The following is a 22625-nucleotide window of genomic DNA, read 5'->3' as shown; positions in this document are numbered from 1 at the left end:
GTTCTCGCCCCCAGACAAGAAAAGGTCATGTCTTATGAGGAAAAAGTTGTCGAGTGATTTAGAAAAACACACAGGTTCAGTGCAGCAGTTAATGATGATGCCTTTCGTCACACACAAGCTAGGTTGGAACTATAGTGGAGCAATCAACAGGGACATCAGCCATAAAGCCAATCGATCCAACATCTGCTCACAAAAGGCACAATGTAGGTTCAATTGTATATGTCAATGTGTAAATGGAAAATAAAACGTACTCTGTCATGTCTCCACTGAGATGGAAAATTGTAAAAAATAAAAAAAAACACATTTCAAAGTCGCCTTTTTTGTTATGAAACTAAATTTTCAGGTTAACCATAACTATTTGGACATAGTTGCTGAAAAAAATTAAGTTTCACACTGATCAAAGACTTGGCATATTCATATTTATAATTCTCAAACTCTGGAAACTGTTCTGACTTGTAAAGAAAAGTCATCCCCCAAACAGAGTATTTCCAAGACAACACACGCAATATCTGCAATTGATAAATACCCTGCAGATCCTCCGGAAGGGATGTAGAAAAAGTTGGCTTAGCCTTACATATGTCAGACTTTGAAATGGAATAAAGAGGGTGTTTTTTCCAGCTATGAGTCTGCATCATACGCACATACGCTGTTCTAGTTTGTAGCGTACATGGCAGTGATCTCTCCAAGAGTGTCGTACACAGAGAATTGTCCCTTTTCATGATTAGTCAGTGGCTTTTATAGAGTCAGAATGCAATAACATGGAGGGGAAACAACTTTGAAGATGTGAATCTCCAGTCTAGTCAAAGCACTTTGTGCACACATCACAGGACCAAAACTAACATCTGTTGTAAAGGCCCTTCATTAACATAACACGCCTTTGTCCCAGTGGAACGTTTTTTTCTAATCCATCTGTTTTTATACACAACTCCATCCAGTGAAGTGACATTATAAAAAAAGGTCCAAGTAGAAGTGTGGCTTTCTCTTACCAAGGGAAAACACCACAATTCTACTGCTTTATCCACTTTACATTTTCCACCCACTGGTTTATATTTAGTGTGAAAATCAGTATGCCAGGTTTTCTCCAATTCCATCCATGCTAATGTGATTGCATACCTTTGCACTGTTAAAAGCTCACCAGAGAGTACGTTTGTGCTTAGATGTGTGCACGCACGTGTTTATTTAGTGCCATTCCATCCATCAGGGGGATTCAAACTGGCGTCTCCCTTCTGCCCGCATGTTGTTCGCCAGCGCTCGTTAGAAGCCATTCAGTCAATCAAGCATGAATCCCCATCACAATGACATGCAAAGTGTTTTGTCGGGCTATAATTGGCCTTGCTGGAGCTGATTTTTCTCTTTTTGTTGTTGTTTACTCAGGCTGCTCCAGCTTCACTTACCTCTGGCAGGCAGGTGGACTGTCCAAGAAATGCAGCTGGCTGGGGAAAGAGGATGGAGAGATCACATAAGGAGGTATGCAATTGATAGTTTAGACTATTGATTCCACAGTGGAATTTTACTTGTTTGCACTGAAAATTGGAAAAACTGCAGGGGGGAAAGGAGGTTGAATACCAATGCAGTTCCACTATGGACAGAAAAGTATGTGGGAAAGAAACATTAGGGAATATTTTATAATATAGTAAAACTAACAAAATAATCAAGTTTTGAAACACATAAATAGGAACATTTTGTCTGAGGATAGGAATAATGTTCAAGTTAAAAAAATCAAACATCTCCCCAAAACTTAAATACATTGGTAGCATACTGTATGTATTATTATTTTTTTTTTATGTCATGATAGTGTTCCTCTACCAAAAGCATTGGCAACTTTTGTAAAGGTCATACAATCATGGTACCCCCCCCCCCTCCCCCCATAAATTATGAAAATGACCCCAATTTGCATTTCTAAGCAACTCATGCCATACCTTTATAACAAGAGGCCTCATTATCTTTATATTTCTCTTTTTTTTCATGTTTATGTTCCCATAGGTTTAAAGCAATTTGCTGGTAATAGCATGGAGAATAAGTTTAGTGGGGGATAGTGACCGACCGACCGAGTGGTTACTTGTTACGAGGGAACCATAAAATGAATGAAAAGGCTGTTTATATATACTTTGCAGGTTCATTTCGCATAGAGACAATTAACGTTTGTTAGTGTTCACATTTTATTTGGTTAGTGCATGTGTGTGTTCAGCTCTGTTCATTCTCACAATCCAGCCACATGCAAAAATATGCAATCATTTATACTCAGAGACTTTGCTGAGTATGATAACCATATGCAGGGTTAGTTTATTATATGGACGATCTATATTTGTATATAGGTTTATATTTGAAAAGTGTAAATATAATATGTTTGTACATGTGAGTGTGGTGCAGGGAGTTGAGAGGGTATAAATTAACCAAGAAAGTATTTTACATACTGATAAAAATACAAATCTATATTTTTTTTAAAGTTGTTATGGGAAGGGGAGAATAATCTTAACAAAACGTGTAACTTTTTGCCTCTGTGATGAATAGTGGTTCAAAACTGAAGCTGCCATAAGCAGTCAAGTGTCTCCATCTAGTGAGAGTCATGCTTTACTGCACTTGGTAATTGACTGCACAATAATACTATACAAATTCATTAATAATGCACTTGTATGTAATATTATGTGACATGAATAATTTTACATTTAATTATAATTTGTATCCCTGGTAATGTTAGATTCTATGTAGCCTTCCTTGCCTCTTTTATACATTACCTACAAAGATGGAATATATTTATAGTTTTTACCCTCTCTCCCAAATTAGATGTCAATACAATTTATGCAGAATGGTAGCTGGTTATTGTAAGTATCTGTCAGTCAACCTTGCTACGATCAATAGCTTTGTTTACAAAGGCATCCCTCCCTTCTGGTGTCTCTCTGCCGGGGGGTCAATTGGATGATCTACTATGTTTCCGCATGGTTCTGCATCTCATGGCCTAATTGGTTTCTTTTGTAAAAGGCTTTATTGATTTAAATTGAGGTGTTTTATCAGACCAACCTACTCTTTGTAGTTCCAAACGGATTTCCAAAGAACCATTCATTTGCCTTACCTGGTGGGCTCTCTCCTTTTTATGCATTTGCTTTCCTTTTGTCTCCTTTGAATTCATTCGCTCAAAAGAAAAAAAGGAAAAAACATTTCCAAGTAAATGACCTCAATTGGCTGAGTTTTGTTTGGGTCATGCAGGTTGAAGGCAAAGTGTTAACTTAATACTTTTTTGTGGGAATTAAGCTGCTTAGATTCATTTTATCAGGTCATGTGTCACTTTTGTAGCTTTCACTTTTATTACAATTACATCAATAGCAGACTTAATGCGTCATTTTCAAGTGTGTTCAGTTATTGAAATTACTTTGCTTGTAATTAGATTTAAAAAAAGGTCAGAATTTGAATTAAAGATTAGTAGAACGTATTAAGGCCAAATTATCTTAATATAAATCATTAAACGTCAGAGATGAGTACTTTTTGTGTTGGCAGTTTTACAAATTTCAAACTGTTGAATTGTGATAGCCATTAGTTGAGGAAATATGTTTTTGTGGTGATATATCTCGGATGAATTTGTTTTTTGGGATTGTAATTTGTATCTTTGTTACATTCATTGGAGGATAGCACAGGTTATAATGCTGTTTTTTATTTATTTAGTCATTTAAAAGGGTAATAGTGTGTGTTTATATGTTCCCAACATAAGCTGATACGTCCCTGAGTTTGATAGCTTGCCATAATGTCAGAGGAACTTAAACTCTATTGGCCATGACAAATAAGTTGAATCCTTTCAGGCTTTGCAGTTTTATTTCAGGAAAAAATGATAGCGCACACGTGAATACGCACACCACATTCAGTGAGAATAAAGATTACTGGTGACATTTACTTTAATTACCTTTTTTAACTAACTGTTGTATAAGTCATAAATTCTTACAGGCATTTGAAATTGACGATGAATCATTTCAAAACGTCATCTTCTTTAATACTTTTTGGAAACAGTTCAGCCTTTATGAACAAATGCGTGATACTCTACTTATGCAAAAAAATGATGCATTTAATCAATTGCAAATGAATTAGAAGCAAAAACCAAAACGAGTTAAAGTGTGTATCTTTCTGTTGTAATATTTTGGATTCAGTCTTTGAGTGTAGTTCATTATTAAAAAAAATGCCAGAAATACATAAGCACAAGTTTATTTGATTTAATATGGTCATCTGATCAAACTAATGGATAGCTGGCCGAAGTAGCAATCCCACACTGGTTGCGCTTGTTCCTGCTCATCCTGATGTAGCCTTTGTCTCCCCACTGTGAACCCCAACTAGAAAACATTTTTCACTCTTATTTGTAATATGCAGTTTGTAAGAGATTTAAAATCCATCTGCAATTATTCCAATTTACAGGCAGGATCTTTTTGCTAGCAGTTATTCATTGTAGTGAATACAACAACAACAAAATAATGTTACCTGTTCTTCACCAGCCAGTAGTCCCGTCCATTATCAGTGCCGTAGCCTACAGCCAGAACACCGTGATCCAACTCAGAACTGCTACACTCGGGCTCGTCGTACACGCCTGTCAACAAACACCTCGATAAACTCAGATCAATATATTCTTTTTAATTCATCACTTTCATCCCACTTATGTTTTTCACCTGATTCATAAAGCTGGAAGGATTCTTGCGACGCATCAATGGCGACTGATACAGGTCCAACCGTAGCCACGGCCTCCTTCAGGCCGCCTTCGTCTCCTTTTTTCACGTCAACGAAACCACTGCAAGTGGCTCCAATGTTGGCTGCGTCGAAACGACACTTTCCACCCTTTTTTTATTTTAGAAAAAGGGCAAAGGATTGCATTCAAATAGTGACTACAGCGCACAAACAAAATATACTTACTCGATCAACAATAAACTAACACTTTTCTACACCAACCCGACTAGGGTGACAATTCACTGTGAAGAAATAGTAGAACATTCCTACACAAACCCTAAAGTGATTTGAAAGGTTTTAGCAAATGGTTGACCATGTCAAAAAATGAAAAATAAGGATATTGTAATTTTTATACATAGAAAACAAATTTGGGCGGAGCCAAGGCATCTGAGACAGAAAGACTAATTGCTTTCTAATTTAATTACTGAGGCTTTTGTGTGATTTTGGGGGGTGGATTTGTGTTTGGAAGTCATTTTAAAGTCACTTGTTGTTGTTTTTTATAGCACCATTAAGGCCCAAAATGTTGTCTTGAGGAAAAGAATAGTCACAAGTGTTACAAGACTAAGTCTGGATTTTTCAACAGTACAAATGACTAACTTTTGTACATTTCTTTAATATGGCTGCTTTGTACTGTGAGAAATTCTATCAGTTTACCTCAGCCTCATAAGGATAGGACTCCTCCTTGTCAATTCCCCCGTTTTGCTGGATGTATTGGAAGGCTTGATCCATGAGGCCGCCCATGCAGCCCATATTGCCATATTTGCCAGAGCAGTCAACCAACTGCTGTTCGCTCAAAGACACCAGCTTGCCGGTCTTCCTGAAGGTCTGACCCTCCAAAGACCCTGTCTGAACAAGGCAACAAACATGCAAATTCATATTTCGATATAGCAAGTCGAGGCAAAATGAGAGCATACTGTGCTAAAGGCCCAACAAGAGCCGCACTGCTTCTGATCTTTAACTCCAGTGACGTAGCCCTTCTTCCTCCAGTCCACATTTTGTGGTAGGTCAGCTTCCAACGGTAGTGGCAGGAACGTCGAACCACCGCTAGGGATGGAAGCGTTGAAGTTACGCAGACATCCACCAGAAACCATTTGCTTGTACTCCTTGTTTTCCTGATAAGAAAAGTTGTTACATTTAGTCCAAAGAAATCAAAGGAGGGAATTCAAGTTAAAAATGTAAGCTAGTTTTCTTACCAGATCAGCAAAGAAGGTCATACCAAGACGGTAGGACTTTATGCCCTGGTCTGCCAGGATGTTGTGTACGAGGACCAGGCGACGATTTCTAAGCCAGATGATCTTACGTTCAGACTCTTCCATTGGCGAGCTGTAGGATTTCCCTGGTGGTCAAGATGATTAAGAGTTAAAAATGGGGTACTTTTAATTATTTATGATGATCAGGAACACATCTATTTAATCCAGCTGGCTTTAGGAAGATCATCCAGGTCTCAATTCTGTATTTTTGTAGCGCTACCATCTCCTTCGCATTTGTAAAAAGAATCAAAACATGATTTAAAAATCCCAAATGCACTGAAAAAGTTGAACTCACCAAATTTTAGCTTCCATGCATGAAACTCCAGATCCTCCAGAGAAATGCTGGCACAACTGGCCACAGCCAGTAATGCAGCCGCCAACAGCACAAGCTTCATCTTGTCTGTCAAAAAAAAAGTCAAATCAATTCCCTGATAAAGCTTTACTCTCAACCTGCAGCAACTTCCCTCATTATTTTTTAGACCTATTAATAGGCTTGCTCCTTACTTAAGTACAATATATAATTTATACAATATAATATAGACGTACATAAACAAGAACGAAGACTGAAAATTGGATATTGTCATTTTTTTTCTTTGCAATATTTTTGACAAAATATATAATAAACACTTACACAACCAATAAATAACATTGATAATTGGTAACAGATAAAATTGTTGGCTAATTAACTGAATTGGCCCTCATTAACAGGAAGGAATAGAAGTATAATTCAATTTAATTGAGCACATTTATTTGTTTCAGAAGCGTGTTTAAAAAATATTCACTTATGTGAGTCACAGAAATAAGAATGTAATACTATATAATTATTTTGTGTTTTGGTTGTTGCTTACCTGCCTCAGTGTCAGCGTGAGTGTGCCCAAAATTGCAGTGTAAACTTTTATCTTTTTCTTATATAGCGGATTCCATATACGACCTGCAACACGTCCAGTCAGGTGTCTTTGAGTGGCTTGTAAAATGTTGCAGTCAATCATTGAAATGAGGAAGTGATGCATCAGGAAAGTTTTTTTTCTCTCACAATTTAACTGTTTTGGATGGTCAAATCTTCTTTGAAGGTCAGCAGAATTTTTGCATGACTATTTAGTGCAGATTAATCACTTTTTGTTTTCACATTCCCAGAAACGCTTTGATATTTCTTCAATCCTATTCCTACATGGAATTCAGAACAAATCTGTATTTGATTATTGATGGAAAATACATTTATGACATGTTTATGAGGGATTTCAATTGAATTAAGTATAGAGTTGTCTTTTTGGTACACTTAAATGGTATAAAGCCTTCCTTTTTGATTGTATTTCTAAGTTTAAGAACATTTTGCTTGAATTTTGGCTGCAAAAATTTAGAGCTCATTACACAAAAAAACAAGCACGTTTGGTTGATATTCTAACATAGTCATTGCTTTGAATGCGAGTATTACTTTTGCAGTTTATTTGTCCTTTTTTTTAACCCAACATGAGTCTGCAAAATTGTGTAGACGTTGTGTCTTCACATGACAGTCATGAGAGCCAAATTGTAATTTCGAATGTGAAACATTAACTTTTTTTGCAAGTGTGCAAGAGTTGCACAATCTTTTTTTTTGCCCGGAATTGGAACATGCAAATACAGCTATGACTTCTTAGTAGCCTTTCGTGAACTTGAAAATAAGGAGACATTTCAAATCAAATCATAAATGACTTGTAGCCATGTGACTGAAAAAAATAACTGCAAAGTGTCCATCCCTGGACATCTATTCACTTAGTACATATTATTATCAATTATTTTTACTTTCTGTATGAATAGAATTGAATTGAATGCTTTTATTGTCATTATACAAGTATGAGATTTGAATTTGCTCAATTACATAGAATTATACTTTGTATTATTTCTCAAACATTTCATACATTTGATGAAAAATGACAAACATGAACTGAGCAATTGCAATATGACAAACTAACCAACAGAGGGCATTCTTTAACACGTTTAGTCTCACACAAAAAAAAAAATCAGCCTTAACCAAACAATTCCCCCATTAACTATTTATCATCAATCAGTGTTACAGATCATAATGTGTTCTTACAGGACAATCTCAATGGAAACATGTTGTACCTTTTTAGTATCCAATGAGCTGCTTAACAAACATAACCGTAATGAATACCATGTTGTTTATTGCTATAATGTGATAATAGCAGTGGCTGCATAACAACATCAAAGTACATCCTGATGGAGGCAATGCAAAAAGTACAAATCTCATGGCCCGTGTTAAATGCGAAAAGGCACTAAAGATGCTTGGCCTGCCAGTAAACTCTTTTAATTTCATTACTTTACTTATTCCCCTAGCTTAGGGCCAATCAAATAGTTGGCAGAGTCCAAATGAATGGCGGTGAGCAGGGTAGGATTCACACGTAGCAGCCGCTAAATTGTGATAGTGGCCAAGGCGGGCATACTTCAACGCATAATCTGATTATCGGATCAATAACACAACAACATTGGGCGCATAGTCTGCATGCTGGCTGTCTTCTCCGGTTGCACATAGCTGACATTCGGCGCTCGTTGCCACTTTATAGGTGACAAAGTGTGAATGCAAGCAGGAATTCAAAATGGAAGGCCTTTTTAAACGAGCATGGTCACATGGCAACCATAAACAGTCGTGACTCAAATAGCGGCTTCGTTGCAGAATCGGAGGACATTTTTTTTTTCCATCATTGAAATGGATGAATGTATTGTAGCAGTACATTAGGGAGCCTTGCATTCTACTGTGAGATTATTATATTTATTTTTTTTATAATTCCTGACAGAGATGTTGAAGTGTTTTTATCTTTCCATGTGGATTTGGCTTTAAAACAAAAAGATTTTTAATACAAGAAGACAAATTGTAGTGTTGTTCTATTTAACTAACTGAAAAGATTCATTATAAGGTTGTCAATATTTCTGATGCATATTAATTAGATAGGCTAATTTGAGTGACAGGCTAATTTGAGTGACAGTTAGTTTTAGCAATCCAGATAAACAAGGCATGTTGAATTATGGAATTTTTAAGAATTATTTATTTCAACACCTAATTAGACCTATCAAGCAAGCATGATACCATTTTTTTAAGACCATATATTTTGCCTAAATTATTATTATTTTCCTCTGTTGGCCTAATATTCCAAATTATTGTAATTTAATCATTGCAGAAGTAAAATAAATGTAATTATTCAGAGTATTGCTAAAATAAAATTATTATTGGTTAATTTGAAATTCTGTCAATCACTATTTAAACTATCTTTTAAGATTAGGATCACTGCTTATTATACTTCCCTATTCAAAACACTTAAAGAAATGTACTGCTTTACCATAAAAATATTTATTGACATCACAATCTTTTTGGACAAAATAAATCAAAAGAACAAACTCACACAAAAGAGAGATAGAGTACAGATTGAAAATATGGAGAATTAAACGCAAAAAAAAAAATCCAAATAACACAATTTCCCCCTGACTTAGAGAAAAAAACATTCCGGCTTAAGTCCAGCGCAATGTCCGCAAAATACATCTGATGTGGTCACTTGGGGGAAAAAAAACAAAAGCAACTCAGCCACAATCATTGCAGAAGCACTGGCCAAACAGGCAAACAATTCCATAAAATAAACACCAATAAATAGAAACACTGTCAGTCAAAAAGTAAAAATCTCCATTTTTTCCTGATTTCCTGATGAATACAGCAACAAAAAAAGACCAAATAAAACAATGAAATGGAGATTACCAGGCACATTGAAACACCCCCCCCCCCCCCCCCCCACACACACACACCCCCCCCAGGTTCATCCCTCCTTTAGCTAAAATCTATTTTGCTGGATCCAACATGGCGTCCGCCCATGCCAGCTTCTGCCCTGGGAGAGGGACATGGCGACAGCGGTCCAGATTATGCGTTATCTCCATGGTGCACTCGCGTCCTAGAGCTAGGCTGCATCCTGTAAGTGGAGGCCAGGTGGTGTGTGTGTACATGTGTGTATTGTCTGTGTGTGTGTGTATGAATGAATGCATCCAATAATATGTGGGATAAAAGAGAGTTGCTTGTTCAATAGTGAAGACGGTCCAGGGACTAATTGGCTATGGTCAATGTGAACCTCGTTAGAACCAGTAGAGCTCCTTGCCTTTCTTGTGCTGCTGCAAGCCTGAGAAAGAAACGGTGATTAGGAGCTTGACGGCATACGGTAGAGCACACGTTGTCATGGAGGCTATTTTCCATAAGTATTCTCTTGATTGAGCTGACAGCATTCAAGGTGCCTTTGTGTTTGGGGGGTGGGGGGGCTTCCCTAACAACTGTACTTGCAAAAGTCGCCTTTGCATGTGCACGTGTTCATTTATGATGTGAGTGATAGTTTTGTAATGGTTGGATAAATGTTAATATGGGGGCTGTGAACAGGTCAGGTTGTGACGGTACATTTTTATTTATGAGGGAAATAATCAGGAATACCAAATATGCGCCTTTAATAGCGTGCTGGCTGTTTTTTTACTTCATTTTTTTTAAAGTTGGCTCAGAAAGTCAATGATGGCATGGTTACGTAATGACTGAGACTTGTCAGGTGGTTTGGAGATTTCAATAGCGCCATACGAATGGAACTTGCTTTGTGTGCTTTGAAAATGGCTGAAGTACTTGTGAAATTTAGATATCGCTTTGGTGTTGTTTTGCATTGTTCATTTAGTTATGATTTGTTTGGGGAGTTTGAATTCTGAGTGGTGAATCAGCAGTTATAACATTGATAAGCCATTAGTTATCACTGATTTCTATATCGTAATACTACAATCGCCGTTGTAAATAATATATCAAGATTTTGTAAGATATTGCGCTCCAATGTGCATGGACCAATATCATTTTTTAATGATATAATAACCTTGAACCGAAATATCTCCGCACAATAATTTCAAAACTAAAGGTATATGTATTTTTTTTTTTTAAATTTGTAGTGGAAAAAAAAAAACAATGTCCAATTAAAAACATCAATAATATTGAAATATTTTCCAATAACTACCAGTTTTTCTTCCAGGCTGAGCCTTAAATTTAATGACGAAAAAATATATATTTGTTTTTATGTAAAACCAGCAATAACCGCATATCGCGCAGCACACGTAACAAGAGCATGCTATTGCATTTGATTGGTTTAAATATATTCCTTACAGGTGTATTTTTGTTGTTGTTGTTATTAATGAAGACTTTGCCTCAGTCAGAACGAAACTCCCTTGTAAACCAAGAATTGTTTACCCGCATCCATGTTGAGGGCTAGCGTCTGGCCGACATCCCCCGGGGGGAGCAGGCCCGGCCAGGTGGGCGTGGGCTCCAACTTGCTTACTTCGTAGTGGCTGGGCAAAGTGGACAGGTGGGCCGGCCGAACGGCGGGCATGAGCAGAGGCCCGTAGTGGGGCTCCAGAGCAGAGGGCGAGTACAGTTCATGGAGAGGCCTTGGGGGTCCGTAGGCCTGAGCCTGGGTGTATCCCCAGCTCTCTGCTGGGTGAGGGTGGGCGTGAGGGTGGGCGTGCGAGTGTGGGTGCGCGTGGGGCAGGCCGGGGTGTAGCCCTGATGCGTAGGGGTCCATGGAATAGGAAGGCGCCGCTGTGTCGCAGTGTGCGCGACTTTGAGGCGACGAGTAGTTACTGTCCCAGAAGGATGGAGGGAAACTTCGGCGGCTGCTTGGCGAAGGGGTTTCTGATGGAGAGAGAAAAGTACAATACGAATGAAGGGCATGGATGGGTCGACTCGCTTAGATTGCAGAGTTTTGCATAGTTTAATACAGTGGAGAGATGTGGCTAAATCACTAGTGTCAAAGTGGCAGCCCGGGGGCCAAATGTGGCCCGCCGCATCATTTTGTGTGGTCCGGGAAAGTAAATCATGAGTGCCGACTTTCTGTTTTAGGATCGAATTCAAATGAAGAGTATAGATGTATATTATATTTGCTGATTTCCCCCTTTTAGATCAATAATTGTCATTTTTTTATCAATGTTTTCTGTGTTTTTAGCTCAAAAAACATTTTGTAAAATCTAAAAACATATATTGAACAAAAGTTATTTAAACATTGTTTTAGATCTATAAAAACTTGAATATTCAGGGATTTTAATCCAGTTCTTTTAATCCACTTATAAGAAAAAAAATCTAAATATTATATCTAAGATGGTCCAGCCCACATGAAATCAAGTTGACCTTAAAGTGGCCTGCGAACCAACCCTAGTCTGAGACCCTTGCATTAGATAGTCTGCAATATTGTGGTCTTTTTTTTTTACATACGTATATGTCCTTCAATCTTGGGTCTGCATGCAGAATAAGGTGTTTCTTTTTAAACAGATTTCCTACTCCTTTAGTGTCAATCAACCACTTATCACATTACCAAACAGGTATAAGAAAGCACCAGATTTTACGCTCTAAAATTGCAATACTTCATGTTTAGATTATCCTCCCACTATTTATTGACAGGAGAAATATAGAAAATAGGTCTATAACAAACCGGGCTTCTCCACCCGGTGGAAAGAGGACTTGAAAAGAGGAGTTACAGTCAGGGGCTTGCAATCACATGACACATCTTAACTCCCTTGCCCAGATATCTTCCCCATTGGATCATACTGTCACACTGTGCTAACTCCAACAAGACACAGAAATAAACACAACCACATGTAGCGTAGAGAAAATAGAGAGAGAGGTTAGCGCAATAGAGACCCTATATCCCAGAATGCCATCTATATAAGGCAGACACTGTGACCTAGAAGCAGGCCATAGAGCCTTAAATCATTGTCTGCGGTGACATCTCTCACTTTCATGTCCACTCGGACCTCGAGAAAGCTTTAAAACACACTCGTGAACGTACGACAGCAACCCTGTGAGCGCCGGCTGCTCCTCTTTTCAAGACCGGCACCCCCACCTGTTGTTTTTATCTAGCCCCCAACCCCACTGATGCCCCTCCCATCATCCTTCTCCTCGCCCTTGACAGAATGTCAGCGGGCCATTATATGTTTTCAGCAGTAGACTTTTATATTTAGATATTCCTCTGGAAAAGAGACACCGCGTGGCTCTGTTCGGGGTAGTGTCCGATCGCAGGGTATATAAATCTGACAGTGGCCATTGTGGGGCGGGGGGGGGGGGGGGGGGGCGTCTTTGAAGGAGGATACGCCCGCCACGAGGTTGTGTGCTGAGTAGCATGTACAAACATAGCGTCTGTTGTGAGGCAGGTTGTTTGTCGTAATGAGGCGACACGTAACTAAAGTGTGGTTAAAAAGATCACGTGCAGGTGAAGTGAGTGACTTTTTAAAATAACACCAGGGATGACTCCATTTTTAAACTTTAGTCAGATGTTTTTAGGAGAGGGATGACTTAAGCCACAAGCAATACTGTGTGTGAGTTTGTGGAGATGTGAAGTGTTGAATTGGCACTTTCTCGAGTTTGTGGGAATTGTTTTTGACGCCTTTCTAAAATAATCGCAAGTTCTGTTCTTAAGTTTCTTCGGAAAAGACAAGTGAAGGGATTTTTTTTTTTAAACATATTTAAGAAATTCTAATCATAGTTGTGGGCCTGCAACTCATATCTGTCTTATTATATTTCACTCTGACCGCAAACAGCTTGTTTGTTGTGTTTTTTTAGGCTTTTGGTATCCCCCCCCCCAAAAAAAAAAAAACTTAATATTTTAAATATTTGTTCACTATTACTTTAACCTGGAATATTTGTTCCTGGTCTCCGCCAAATTAAAAGACTGCTCCCCACAAATGCAGTTTTTACTCCAGTGCAACTTATATATATATATTATATATAAAGAAAATAATGTGTTGCATTACTGAGGAGTGATGCTAGCAAGTCTGAAAAACAATTCTACTATTTTAACTGAGAATTCAATGTAATTTCTTCCATAAAAATAAATTGTTCACCAATTTTACCTATTTGAAAATACTGTAAGAATGTCCTTTTACATATACGTTTTTTCACAATTGATCTCTACACTAAAATAAATCCAAATAAATATTAAATTGGGTTTCACATTTTACTGATCGTGTCACCTTTAAAAGGCACTGTAATATCTTTGAAGATATCATCAATTAGATTATTAATTGAATCTACTATGTCATGCCAAAGATTCCCAGCATTACTGTTATGTATTGCCTAAATAACACACTTGAACTAGGCAGGTTTTGCTTGAATATTACAAAAAACAATCTTCTCCGTTAACATCACATCCTTCTTTCTTTCAAGCATACCTGGGCTACCAGCGACCTGTTGCTCCGATGCCCGCCTCTTCCCTTCCCCGTCCATGTACGAGCTCAGCGCCCGCGAGAAGTGCTCGTCCACCACGCTGCTGATATCCCCCTGGTAGTAGGTGAAGAGCACGCAGCGTGAGCTGAGATATTCGGCCTCGGGGCCCTCCTGCTTGTCCTTGGGGCCCTCGTCCGCCCGCGGGGCAGCCGGCGTGTAGGAGGAAGAGGAGGAGGAAGAAGAAGATGACGCCGACGAAGAGGACGAGGTCGCCGATCCGCTTACGGTGCCCTGGACGGCGGACATTCCCTCAGCACCCCTGGGAGTGTCCATAAAATCCCGGCACGGAGGTGAGGCGCTGATCACACCAGAAGGAGTCTGGCATCATCAGAGTAGAGCAGTGAGAGAGGTGTCACAAGTGTATATTAATAGGGGCTTTTGTCTATGTAAACTGTGTGCATGTGTTGAGAGTGAGATAGAGAGTGGGTTTGGTTGCTAGGCTAAGTATTGAAATTTGATTAAAGTTCGGAAGATGCACAGTTTGTACTGCATAGAAAGCTGGCGGTGCATGTTGCTTGGAAGAGGTTCTTTATTTAGAAATATTTTAATGAATGGAAATTTGGGTGGAGATATATTGTAGATTAGCGAGTAGTTGTTGTCTATATACTGATTAATGCTGAACTCATAGTTGTGCGTAAAGTTAAGATGTGTGCACAAGGTAGTATGTGGAGGAATAGCTGTACTGAGGATTATGCGCCTTTTATTTGTTGTACTGCATAATATATTGGATGCTTAATCAATATGCAGATATTTGTCTATAAGCTATAAAGCACTAGCTGCTATATATGTCGCTATATACTTAGTTATTGTATATCTTTTGCCTGCCTTGCATCGATATGTATGTAGTAATACATATGGTGATGTAGTAGTAGATAAATACATTTTACAGATGTGGCTCAATTGATGAGGATATATAGTTGGAGCTTGTTTGAAAGTTTTTTTTATGTATTTCGGGTAAAGGATAGGCAATGTATGTGTGAATGTGGGGATGTATATATTTGTTTAATAGCCATTTATTTAAGAATCATATTTATGTTCATACATATACACACACATACATTAATATATATTTTATTCATATTTGTATTACCTCCCAATGGTATATTACTCAAAATCCTTTTTTTTTGCTGCATAACCCGTGTAAAGTTTACACTTTAATAGTTTTTTTCTCTTTCAGTGCAATCCAGGCCGAGAGTGTACAGCACAGATAAATAACAAACTCCCATCACATTAAAAAGAAGAAAGCGTGATGCCAATTGTGCCTACCTGTCGTGTGTTGATGAAAGCAGGAGTGTTGGCGGCGTATGAGGCGTAATGTCCATAGGCTGGGTACATTACATCCAAACAGCTCATGGTAAATGAGCGCAGTCTTCTTCACTCTTCTGCTGAATGCCACTTTTCCCAGTAAGACAGCGACAACATTCCACTTTGCTTGTGTCGTATGTTTCAGTGAGTGCGTGCGTGCGCTTGCAGACCGGAGAGGCGAACCCAAGTAGACACACCGATGGAGCACAGAGCGGCAGCCTGAATGGAGGACATGCAGTCACAGCACAAGGAGTACACTTAAGTGCGTGCAAATGTGTGTGTGCGCAATCGCGGGTGCCACAACAGCTGCGGCAGCAAAATGTGTTGGGCGCTCTGGGTAAGTGGGACTGTCCTGTACATCTTTGTGTCAACTCCTCCCCACTTTTTTTGGACCACCAACCAAACCGCCAACACTTAGCAGTTTTGGGTATGAATTAGCTACTAGTGGTCCTTTTTTTTTTTTGCAATTGATCATGATAAAATGACGAAAAGGAAAAGGTTGAATGTTTAAAATGTAAAGCTGTTGTTCAGGGCGACCAGTCTAAATGTTGTAGTACGTTTTGAAGGTGTAGATCCAGCTAGATGATTCACAATGCACTAAAATTACCAAATTTTTCCAATTTACAGTGCCTCTTCATCAAGATGTCGGAAGCTGTAGCAATGGTGTGGATTTTGAGGCAGTTGAATGGGAAGTTTGATACTTTTCCTTCAAAAAAAAAAAGTTCAAGTGACAATTTAGAGAGTTTTGCAGACTTTTGGGAGGTTGTCCCCGAGTTTTTCTTCCGGTTAAACTCTTAAAATTCCCGGGGTAATTGGCAGCTCTGCAGATAAGTGAGCTTTTTAAGTTTTGATTTATTATCCATCAGGATGGTTGTCATAAAAAAGATGAGGATCGCACAGATCAAGCCATTTTATTTTCCTCTCAGTGTGCTATGAGCCCACTTCTTTGTGCTTGGTCCAAGCTGAAAGTCTATCCACACTCTTAAGACGGCCATGGGTTGCCAAGTAAACCTTTGAGCCATGTCAAATATTTAGTGTGTTCTCAGAACGGCACATGGGTGTCAACTATAGGTTGCATACACTGCTCATACTGTACCAACACAGAAGAGGAAGACACTCTACACAAATCTGTGGCAAATTATCGCCTATTAGCAGTGCAAACAGATTGCATTTGACTTCTCACATGAACGCAAAGCCAACTGTCAATTTCATATTAAAATGTACAAATATTAACGTCCTCTTACAAATCAGACACTTCTTTTTTTTTTTTTTTAAAGCGATCTTTAATAGATAGTAATCTATCTCCCTTGTTTTAACTATTTGGTCACGCCAGTCTACTTGACAGGCACTCCAGAAGGCCTCGGTGAACAGTGTGGAAAATGTGCAGAATTCCATGGACGAGTGTCAAATGAGGTGGAATGTCTCTGATGTATGCCAGTGGACAAGCTTCCTTGGGAAGTTACATCGTCCCCCCCGCTTGCGTTCCCCATATTAGAAAACATGACCAACATCTCGCTATGTCTGCGACATGCATTGTATGAATAGCGAGTGGCGAGTTGTCACTAGAAGAATGTTCTCTCTGAGACTTATCGTTGCAACCAAAGTTAATATTGCCCCCTCCCTGCATCCTTAGTATGACGTACAAAAGGGGCTCCATATAAGTGCAGACTAAGTGAGGGTGTAGCAGCGAATTTGGGGCGAGTGATGCAATCCTTCGAGCACCAGCGTGATCAACAGCTGCCGCTGACGGAAGGCAAGAGATGCCACTAATAGTATTAATGGCAATGAGTGTATTACTCACTCTGTCTCTCACTGGCCCTTCCTGGCTTGTTAGCAACAGGCTTTGTGCCTGGCTGCTCACCTTTTTTTCCTCTACCGAGTCGCCATTAGCTCAATTTTTAGCTTCTCTACCATGTTTTTTTTTCTTTACGGCAAAACATTGCAAACTATTGCAGATTTGCAATTGACAGAGTGCATTTTGGGCCCTAGATTTATTGACTTGACTTACAGTTTTAACTGGATATGCACAAATGTGTTCTTTCCTTGCACAGATACAAATAATGCTTTAGAAATTGGCATTATCTTGCTATAAATATGAAAGGAATACGATCGGAAAGATTTTTGTTGCAGTTTTTTTGCTCGGTGGAAGTAATATTAAAATGTGTTTTTTTTTTTTTTTTGCAAGAGAAGAACACTCTGTTCAATAGTCTGGCCAAGTGTGTGCTTGCTTGTGCTTGTGCGTGTGTCTACATTTACACGTATATGCTGAAAATAAACAGAGGTTACATCACTCCCCGTGACCCTGTTACACATCTCGGCTCCACCCCTCATAAAAGTCGTCTAAACGAGCAAATGCTTCCATTGGCCGACAGGTCGGAGGCCAGCTGACACACTAATGGCAACCCTGGTTTTATTTAGACCTACCTCCATTCTCATTGTGACACCACCAATAATAGTTTATATGAGAAATAGCTCACTGTGTGAAATATACATACGTATTCAGTTCTAAAGACTTTACAAGCTTCACAAGAAGACTGTAAATCCAAAGTTAAAATAATCGTAATGGCGAGAGAGGCGTGTAGAAATGCATTTGGAGGGACATGAACTCGAAACCGACTGGCTAGCTCCTGAAACAACAAGGCCTTTATTAAGGTCTCAGTCCGGCTTAGTCTCGAGGGGGTCGGACCTTGGGATTCCACTGCCGTTTTTTTGTGTGTGTGTGTGTGTATATATGTCCAAGACCGAGATGTACAGCTGCCCGCTCCACACAAACTCAATTCAGCTGTTCAAAATCATCTCCGTAGTGTCATCGGAAGCACACACACATCCAAGGCAACCACATATGGACAGGTCTGGCCTCTCTCATGCTTATACACAAATGTTGGTGATAAATCCTCGCTGATGTGCAAGTGTGCGGGTATTTTCTTCCCAAGACAACTCCCCCATTGTCCACACAGACTGACAGGCAGGACATTAGGAAGTCAGGGGCTTCAGTAAAGAGCTATCAAAACTCTGCAACTGTAATTGTATCGCATGTTTTCAATTTCAGCTTCCGTTTTAGAGCAATATTTTTCACAAGGACACATTTAATTTTGTTCATTATGGCCTGGGTTATCCCTTGGAACTCCTTCTTGTGGGTGTGCCCCAAATCTCACTAGAGAAGGATCTGCTCTTCTTAAGCATCTTAAAAAGTACTACTAGAAATGAACCATTCAGACTTGGATTACAACCAATTGGCCAACACCCATATTTGAACCCTCCACATTTGAAGTGTTAAGGCTTCATTTGTGACTATTGTTGAAGGTTATAACTTTTTTTTTTTAATTGTTGTCATTGTCAATTTTAATCATTTGGTGAGCAATGCAAATTTATCTTGGACTCATTGAACAATTCAATCCCATTAGGATTTAGTGTCTTGCAAAAGAAAACTTTGACAGCTGATAACCAGATATTTTAACTTCATTTTTTTTTATGTCACAACAATAATTTAAATAATTGTTTTTTCCCCTTTCGTGCCTTTAATGAAGAAAATGGGCCAAGAATGACTTAAACCCACAGAAAACATTTCCAGTCCTGGTAAAATCTCATTAATAGTTGCAATTTATTATAGGCTAACCCTTTCAAATGAACACAATGTAAATTAACATCATCCTCGGGGAGGCTGACAAGTGCCAGATTCCTGACATCCCCTTACTGAAAGTGTCCCACCGCCAAAGCGGAGCTGGGTCACTCCAGTTATGCACGCACAAAATCGCAAATTGACACAAACGCGCACTAGGATATCATGGCTACACGACTAGGGGTAACATATTCAAGTGCATGGAGGACGTGCACCGAAAGAGCCACCGAGACACGGAATTGCCACCCTCCTGCCTGACATTTGTGCTCTGTATGGGGGAAGGGGTTCGACGGGGGTGAAATCACAAATTCGGCATGTCACATGGTCAAAGAGGGAAGATTTACGACAGATCGGGTTCCACATGGGCAGCATGGTGTTGTGGCCTCAGAATGCTAGCTATGGCAGTGAGATCAGACTCCGGCTTTAGTTTGCACACGCTCTCTGGCAACTGGCTATGGGTGCGAGTGACCAAAGTGGTCCGCTCTGCCTTTTCCGTGCAGTTGAGGATGGAAAAAAATGCCAAAAGCTGGACAATGTTGCAAAAAGTGGCTTTCATTTTGGGTTGAAAACAACACCGTTGACGGTATCAACCTCAAAACTCACCCATCCATACGTTTTGGTGTTAATGGGCTATTGATGAATTAAAAATGATTATGGTTGCAATGTGAATGGAATTGCTGTTAATTCTATTCTGTATAGCTGAGCCCATCATTTAGATTTTTAACACAACACTAATAATCATTACATATGTTTCTCCACAAAATGTGATATCATACTTTTATTAGAAAAGTTGTTTACAAATCATGCTTCTAACCCATACATGGGCAAACTACGGCCTGCCTACGTTGTCCAAATAATGTATTTTTTGTTGTTGCTCTGTCCATTCTTGTTTTTCTTGTTTTACAGCGCCTCTATCTTTTTTTAAATTACATTTGACTATTTCATAATACATTCCTTTTTACTTTAATGATGAGTATGACAATACTTTACTCCTTTTTTTCTGTTCATGTTTCATATGTACACACTATGTAAGTAAGAACATGAAATCATATATTTGTATGATTTATTGAGTTGACTGAAGGTAGCTATGGTTTGCGTTCAGGTGAAATCATGGAGCCCCACAGTTATTTTTATTGGCCGGTGGCGAGCCAGCTCTTCTGCAAGCCCCGCCACCTGTCCCGCTCTGCAGCAAGCAGTCGGACAGCTGTCCTCTAGAGAGGAAGGACATGTAAGGCACTCAAAAGTGATTGAGAGTTGAAAAGCTGAATATGATACACACATGCCATGCTTGTACTTCTAAGCATGTTCACAAGTCCAAATACCTTCATACTGCTACTGGACAACAGCACAAGTTCACTGTGTATCTTGTACATTGTTGCACATTTTTTAACTTTCCCACCCCTGAAAAAAAACACCAATATCCTCACCTAGTGTGCAAAGTAATTTTTACACGTGCTTATTCACCCCGGCTGGAGTGTGTTTCTGTGACTCTAAGGGTGGGGTTATTCCTGTCCCATGTCATGTGTTCTTAGGTGCAATTTAGTCGCATGCCATCAGAGCAACCTTTGGCCTTGCACGATGCTTAATACAGAAGCAGCTAGGCTACTAAAGAAATTTTACAGCAACAACATTTGTCCTGAGTTTATGGCTTTGATGATGCTGTATGTAGTGGTACCTTGACTTTTGTTTTTTCATGATATAAGATTTATTTTTTGATTTAATTATATTATCCTTCATTTTTTACCTTTTTCTTTACCTTTATTCATTGGAATTATACTTAGTTTACTTCAGTGCAATTGAAGTTAAATGATTACAAAGGAAAGTGTAGCCACTTGGTGGCGCAGAGGTTAGACTTGGGTTTCCTTCCCGCTGTCATTTGGCTGATCACTACACCATATAGTTCAGTAAATTAAACAGAAAAGAAAAAAAAACTTTTTAATTCAAATTAAACACTTAGTCATTTTTTTCAGTAAAACAATTTATTCCAATGAGCCTTTGAAAATTGTAGCCAAACCACAGTTTGGTGGTTAACTCATCGGACTCCCGTCGGGGAGACCTGGGTTCAAATCCTGGTTGGGACAATTTTTCACTTAATTGTTTGTGTGTACTTCTTGTCAAGACACTCAAATGATTACAAAGGAAACTGTATCCCCTTGGTGGTGCAGAGGTTGGTTCACTGGATTCTTGTCGGCGAGACTCAGGTTCAAATCCCAGTTGGGACACTTTTTCACTTAGTTGTTTGTGTGAACTTCCTATCAAGACAGTCAAATGATTACAAGGAAAAGAGTAGCTGCCTGGTTGGCGCAGAAATTAGGTCACTAGTCTCCTGTCGGGGAGACCTGGGTTCGAATCCTGCTTGAGACACTTTTTCACTTAGTTATTTCTGTGGACTTCATGGAAAGACACTCAAATGACTACATAGAAAAGTGTAGTCACTTGGTTGGCGCAGGGTTTAGTTCTCAGGACTCCCGTCTGGGAGACCTTGGTTCGATTCCCGCTGCTGTCGTTTGGCTGATCACTTCACCATGTAGTCTGGAAAATGGAACATTAAGAAAAAAAAAAGAAAAACTTTTTAATTAATATTAAACACTTAGTAATACTTTTCAGTAAAAGGCTATATTCCGAACTGCCTTTGGCAGTTCGCAAGACAGTTGGAAGGGGCCACTTTATGTCGATCACTCGGGTCGGCCTACGGCCAACCCTCGACCGCTTGCTTAGTCGTCGACCGCCGACATCGGGGAGTGAACTCACGTTCTCTCTATGCCAAGGCGAGCGTGCAACCCACTACACCAACTCGAGATTTCCCATGGTGCTGCAGTTAGGAGAAAAAAGAGGGGGGGACATGTCCAAGGTCCTTTTCTTCTTTTTGAGGTGACACTTTTTCTCTCTCATTAGTATGCATCATATCGGGTTCACAAAAAGCTTTGCTTGTCGTTTATCTCGTGAGTCTTGTTTATGTGCGCGGTGCCAAATTGCCCGGGTGGGAAAGGGAAGAAGAATTTTTAAAAAAGGGCGGTAGGGTGTTGGGCTTCATTCATTTTGAGAGGTTTCGGCAGAGAATATTTGCCCAATACCCTACTGTTCCTGATCCCTTTTCCTAGGGAAAAGCTTGGGGTGGGGAGGGAAATATATTTTATTTGAGCAACTATTTAAGAGGAAAAAAAATAGCAAGAGAAGAAGCAGCTTCTTTAATTGCTGACGGCCTTTTTAAATGACTTCACAAAATTGTACAGATTAATGAGAAAAAAAATAGAATCATATTGTACAGATATGTGACCAGCACTCCTAAGGAAGTTATTATTATTATTATTAAAGCAATGAGAAGACATTGAACAACGCTGTGCTATAAACATTTTCTGTAATAAACCTGAAACTGATAAAAGAGTCTACGATAATAAAAATCCTTGATCATTATGTAAAAAAAAAAAGAACACAGATTTATTGTTGGGTTTCTTTTTTAATAAATTATATCTAAACCACCACCAGATAA

At 39.1% G+C, this 22625-nt stretch overlaps 2 protein-coding genes and 1 long non-coding RNA gene across 3 annotated transcripts in view; 1 reads left to right on the top strand and 2 right to left on the bottom strand.

Moving 5' to 3' along the window:
• Positions 1-21011, top strand: part of LOC144206843 (uncharacterized) — a 52357-nt gene extending 31346 nt beyond the window's left edge. Inside the window, exons 4-7 of the long non-coding RNA XR_013328447.1 lie at positions 1375-1467; positions 14152-14501; positions 15389-15565; positions 15662-21011. This is a non-coding gene — a long non-coding RNA (uncharacterized LOC144206843). The remainder of the gene's footprint in view (positions 1-1374; positions 1468-14151; positions 14502-15388; positions 15566-15661) is intronic.
• ctsl.1 (cathepsin L.1) lies at positions 4173-6914 on the bottom strand. The gene is made up of 8 exons (XM_077731638.1): positions 6797-6914; positions 6244-6348; positions 5892-6034; positions 5613-5810; positions 5353-5544; positions 4644-4809; positions 4459-4564; positions 4173-4313 (listed from the first exon to the last, which is right to left on the bottom strand). Exons 2-8 carry the CDS (start codon positions 6341-6343, stop codon positions 4214-4216), a joined length of 1005 nt encoding a protein of 334 aa, XP_077587764.1. The 5' UTR covers positions 6344-6348; positions 6797-6914; the 3' UTR covers positions 4173-4213.
• vgll2b (vestigial-like family member 2b) lies at positions 9757-15805 on the bottom strand. The gene is made up of 4 exons (XM_077732029.1): positions 15478-15805; positions 14157-14529; positions 11188-11628; positions 9757-10099 (listed from the first exon to the last, which is right to left on the bottom strand). The coding sequence occupies exons 1-4, from the start codon at positions 15562-15564 to the stop codon at positions 10056-10058; spliced, it is 945 nt and encodes a 314-aa protein (XP_077588155.1). The 5' UTR covers positions 15565-15805; the 3' UTR covers positions 9757-10055.
• Positions 21012-22625: the final 1614 nt, after the last annotated feature.

Source organism: Stigmatopora nigra, chromosome 13, assembly GCF_051989575.1.
Source record: "Stigmatopora nigra isolate UIUO_SnigA chromosome 13, RoL_Snig_1.1, whole genome shotgun sequence".
NCBI lineage: Eukaryota > Metazoa > Chordata > Actinopteri > Syngnathiformes > Syngnathidae > Stigmatopora > Stigmatopora nigra.
This window is presented reverse-complemented; position numbering and strand designations above follow the sequence as displayed.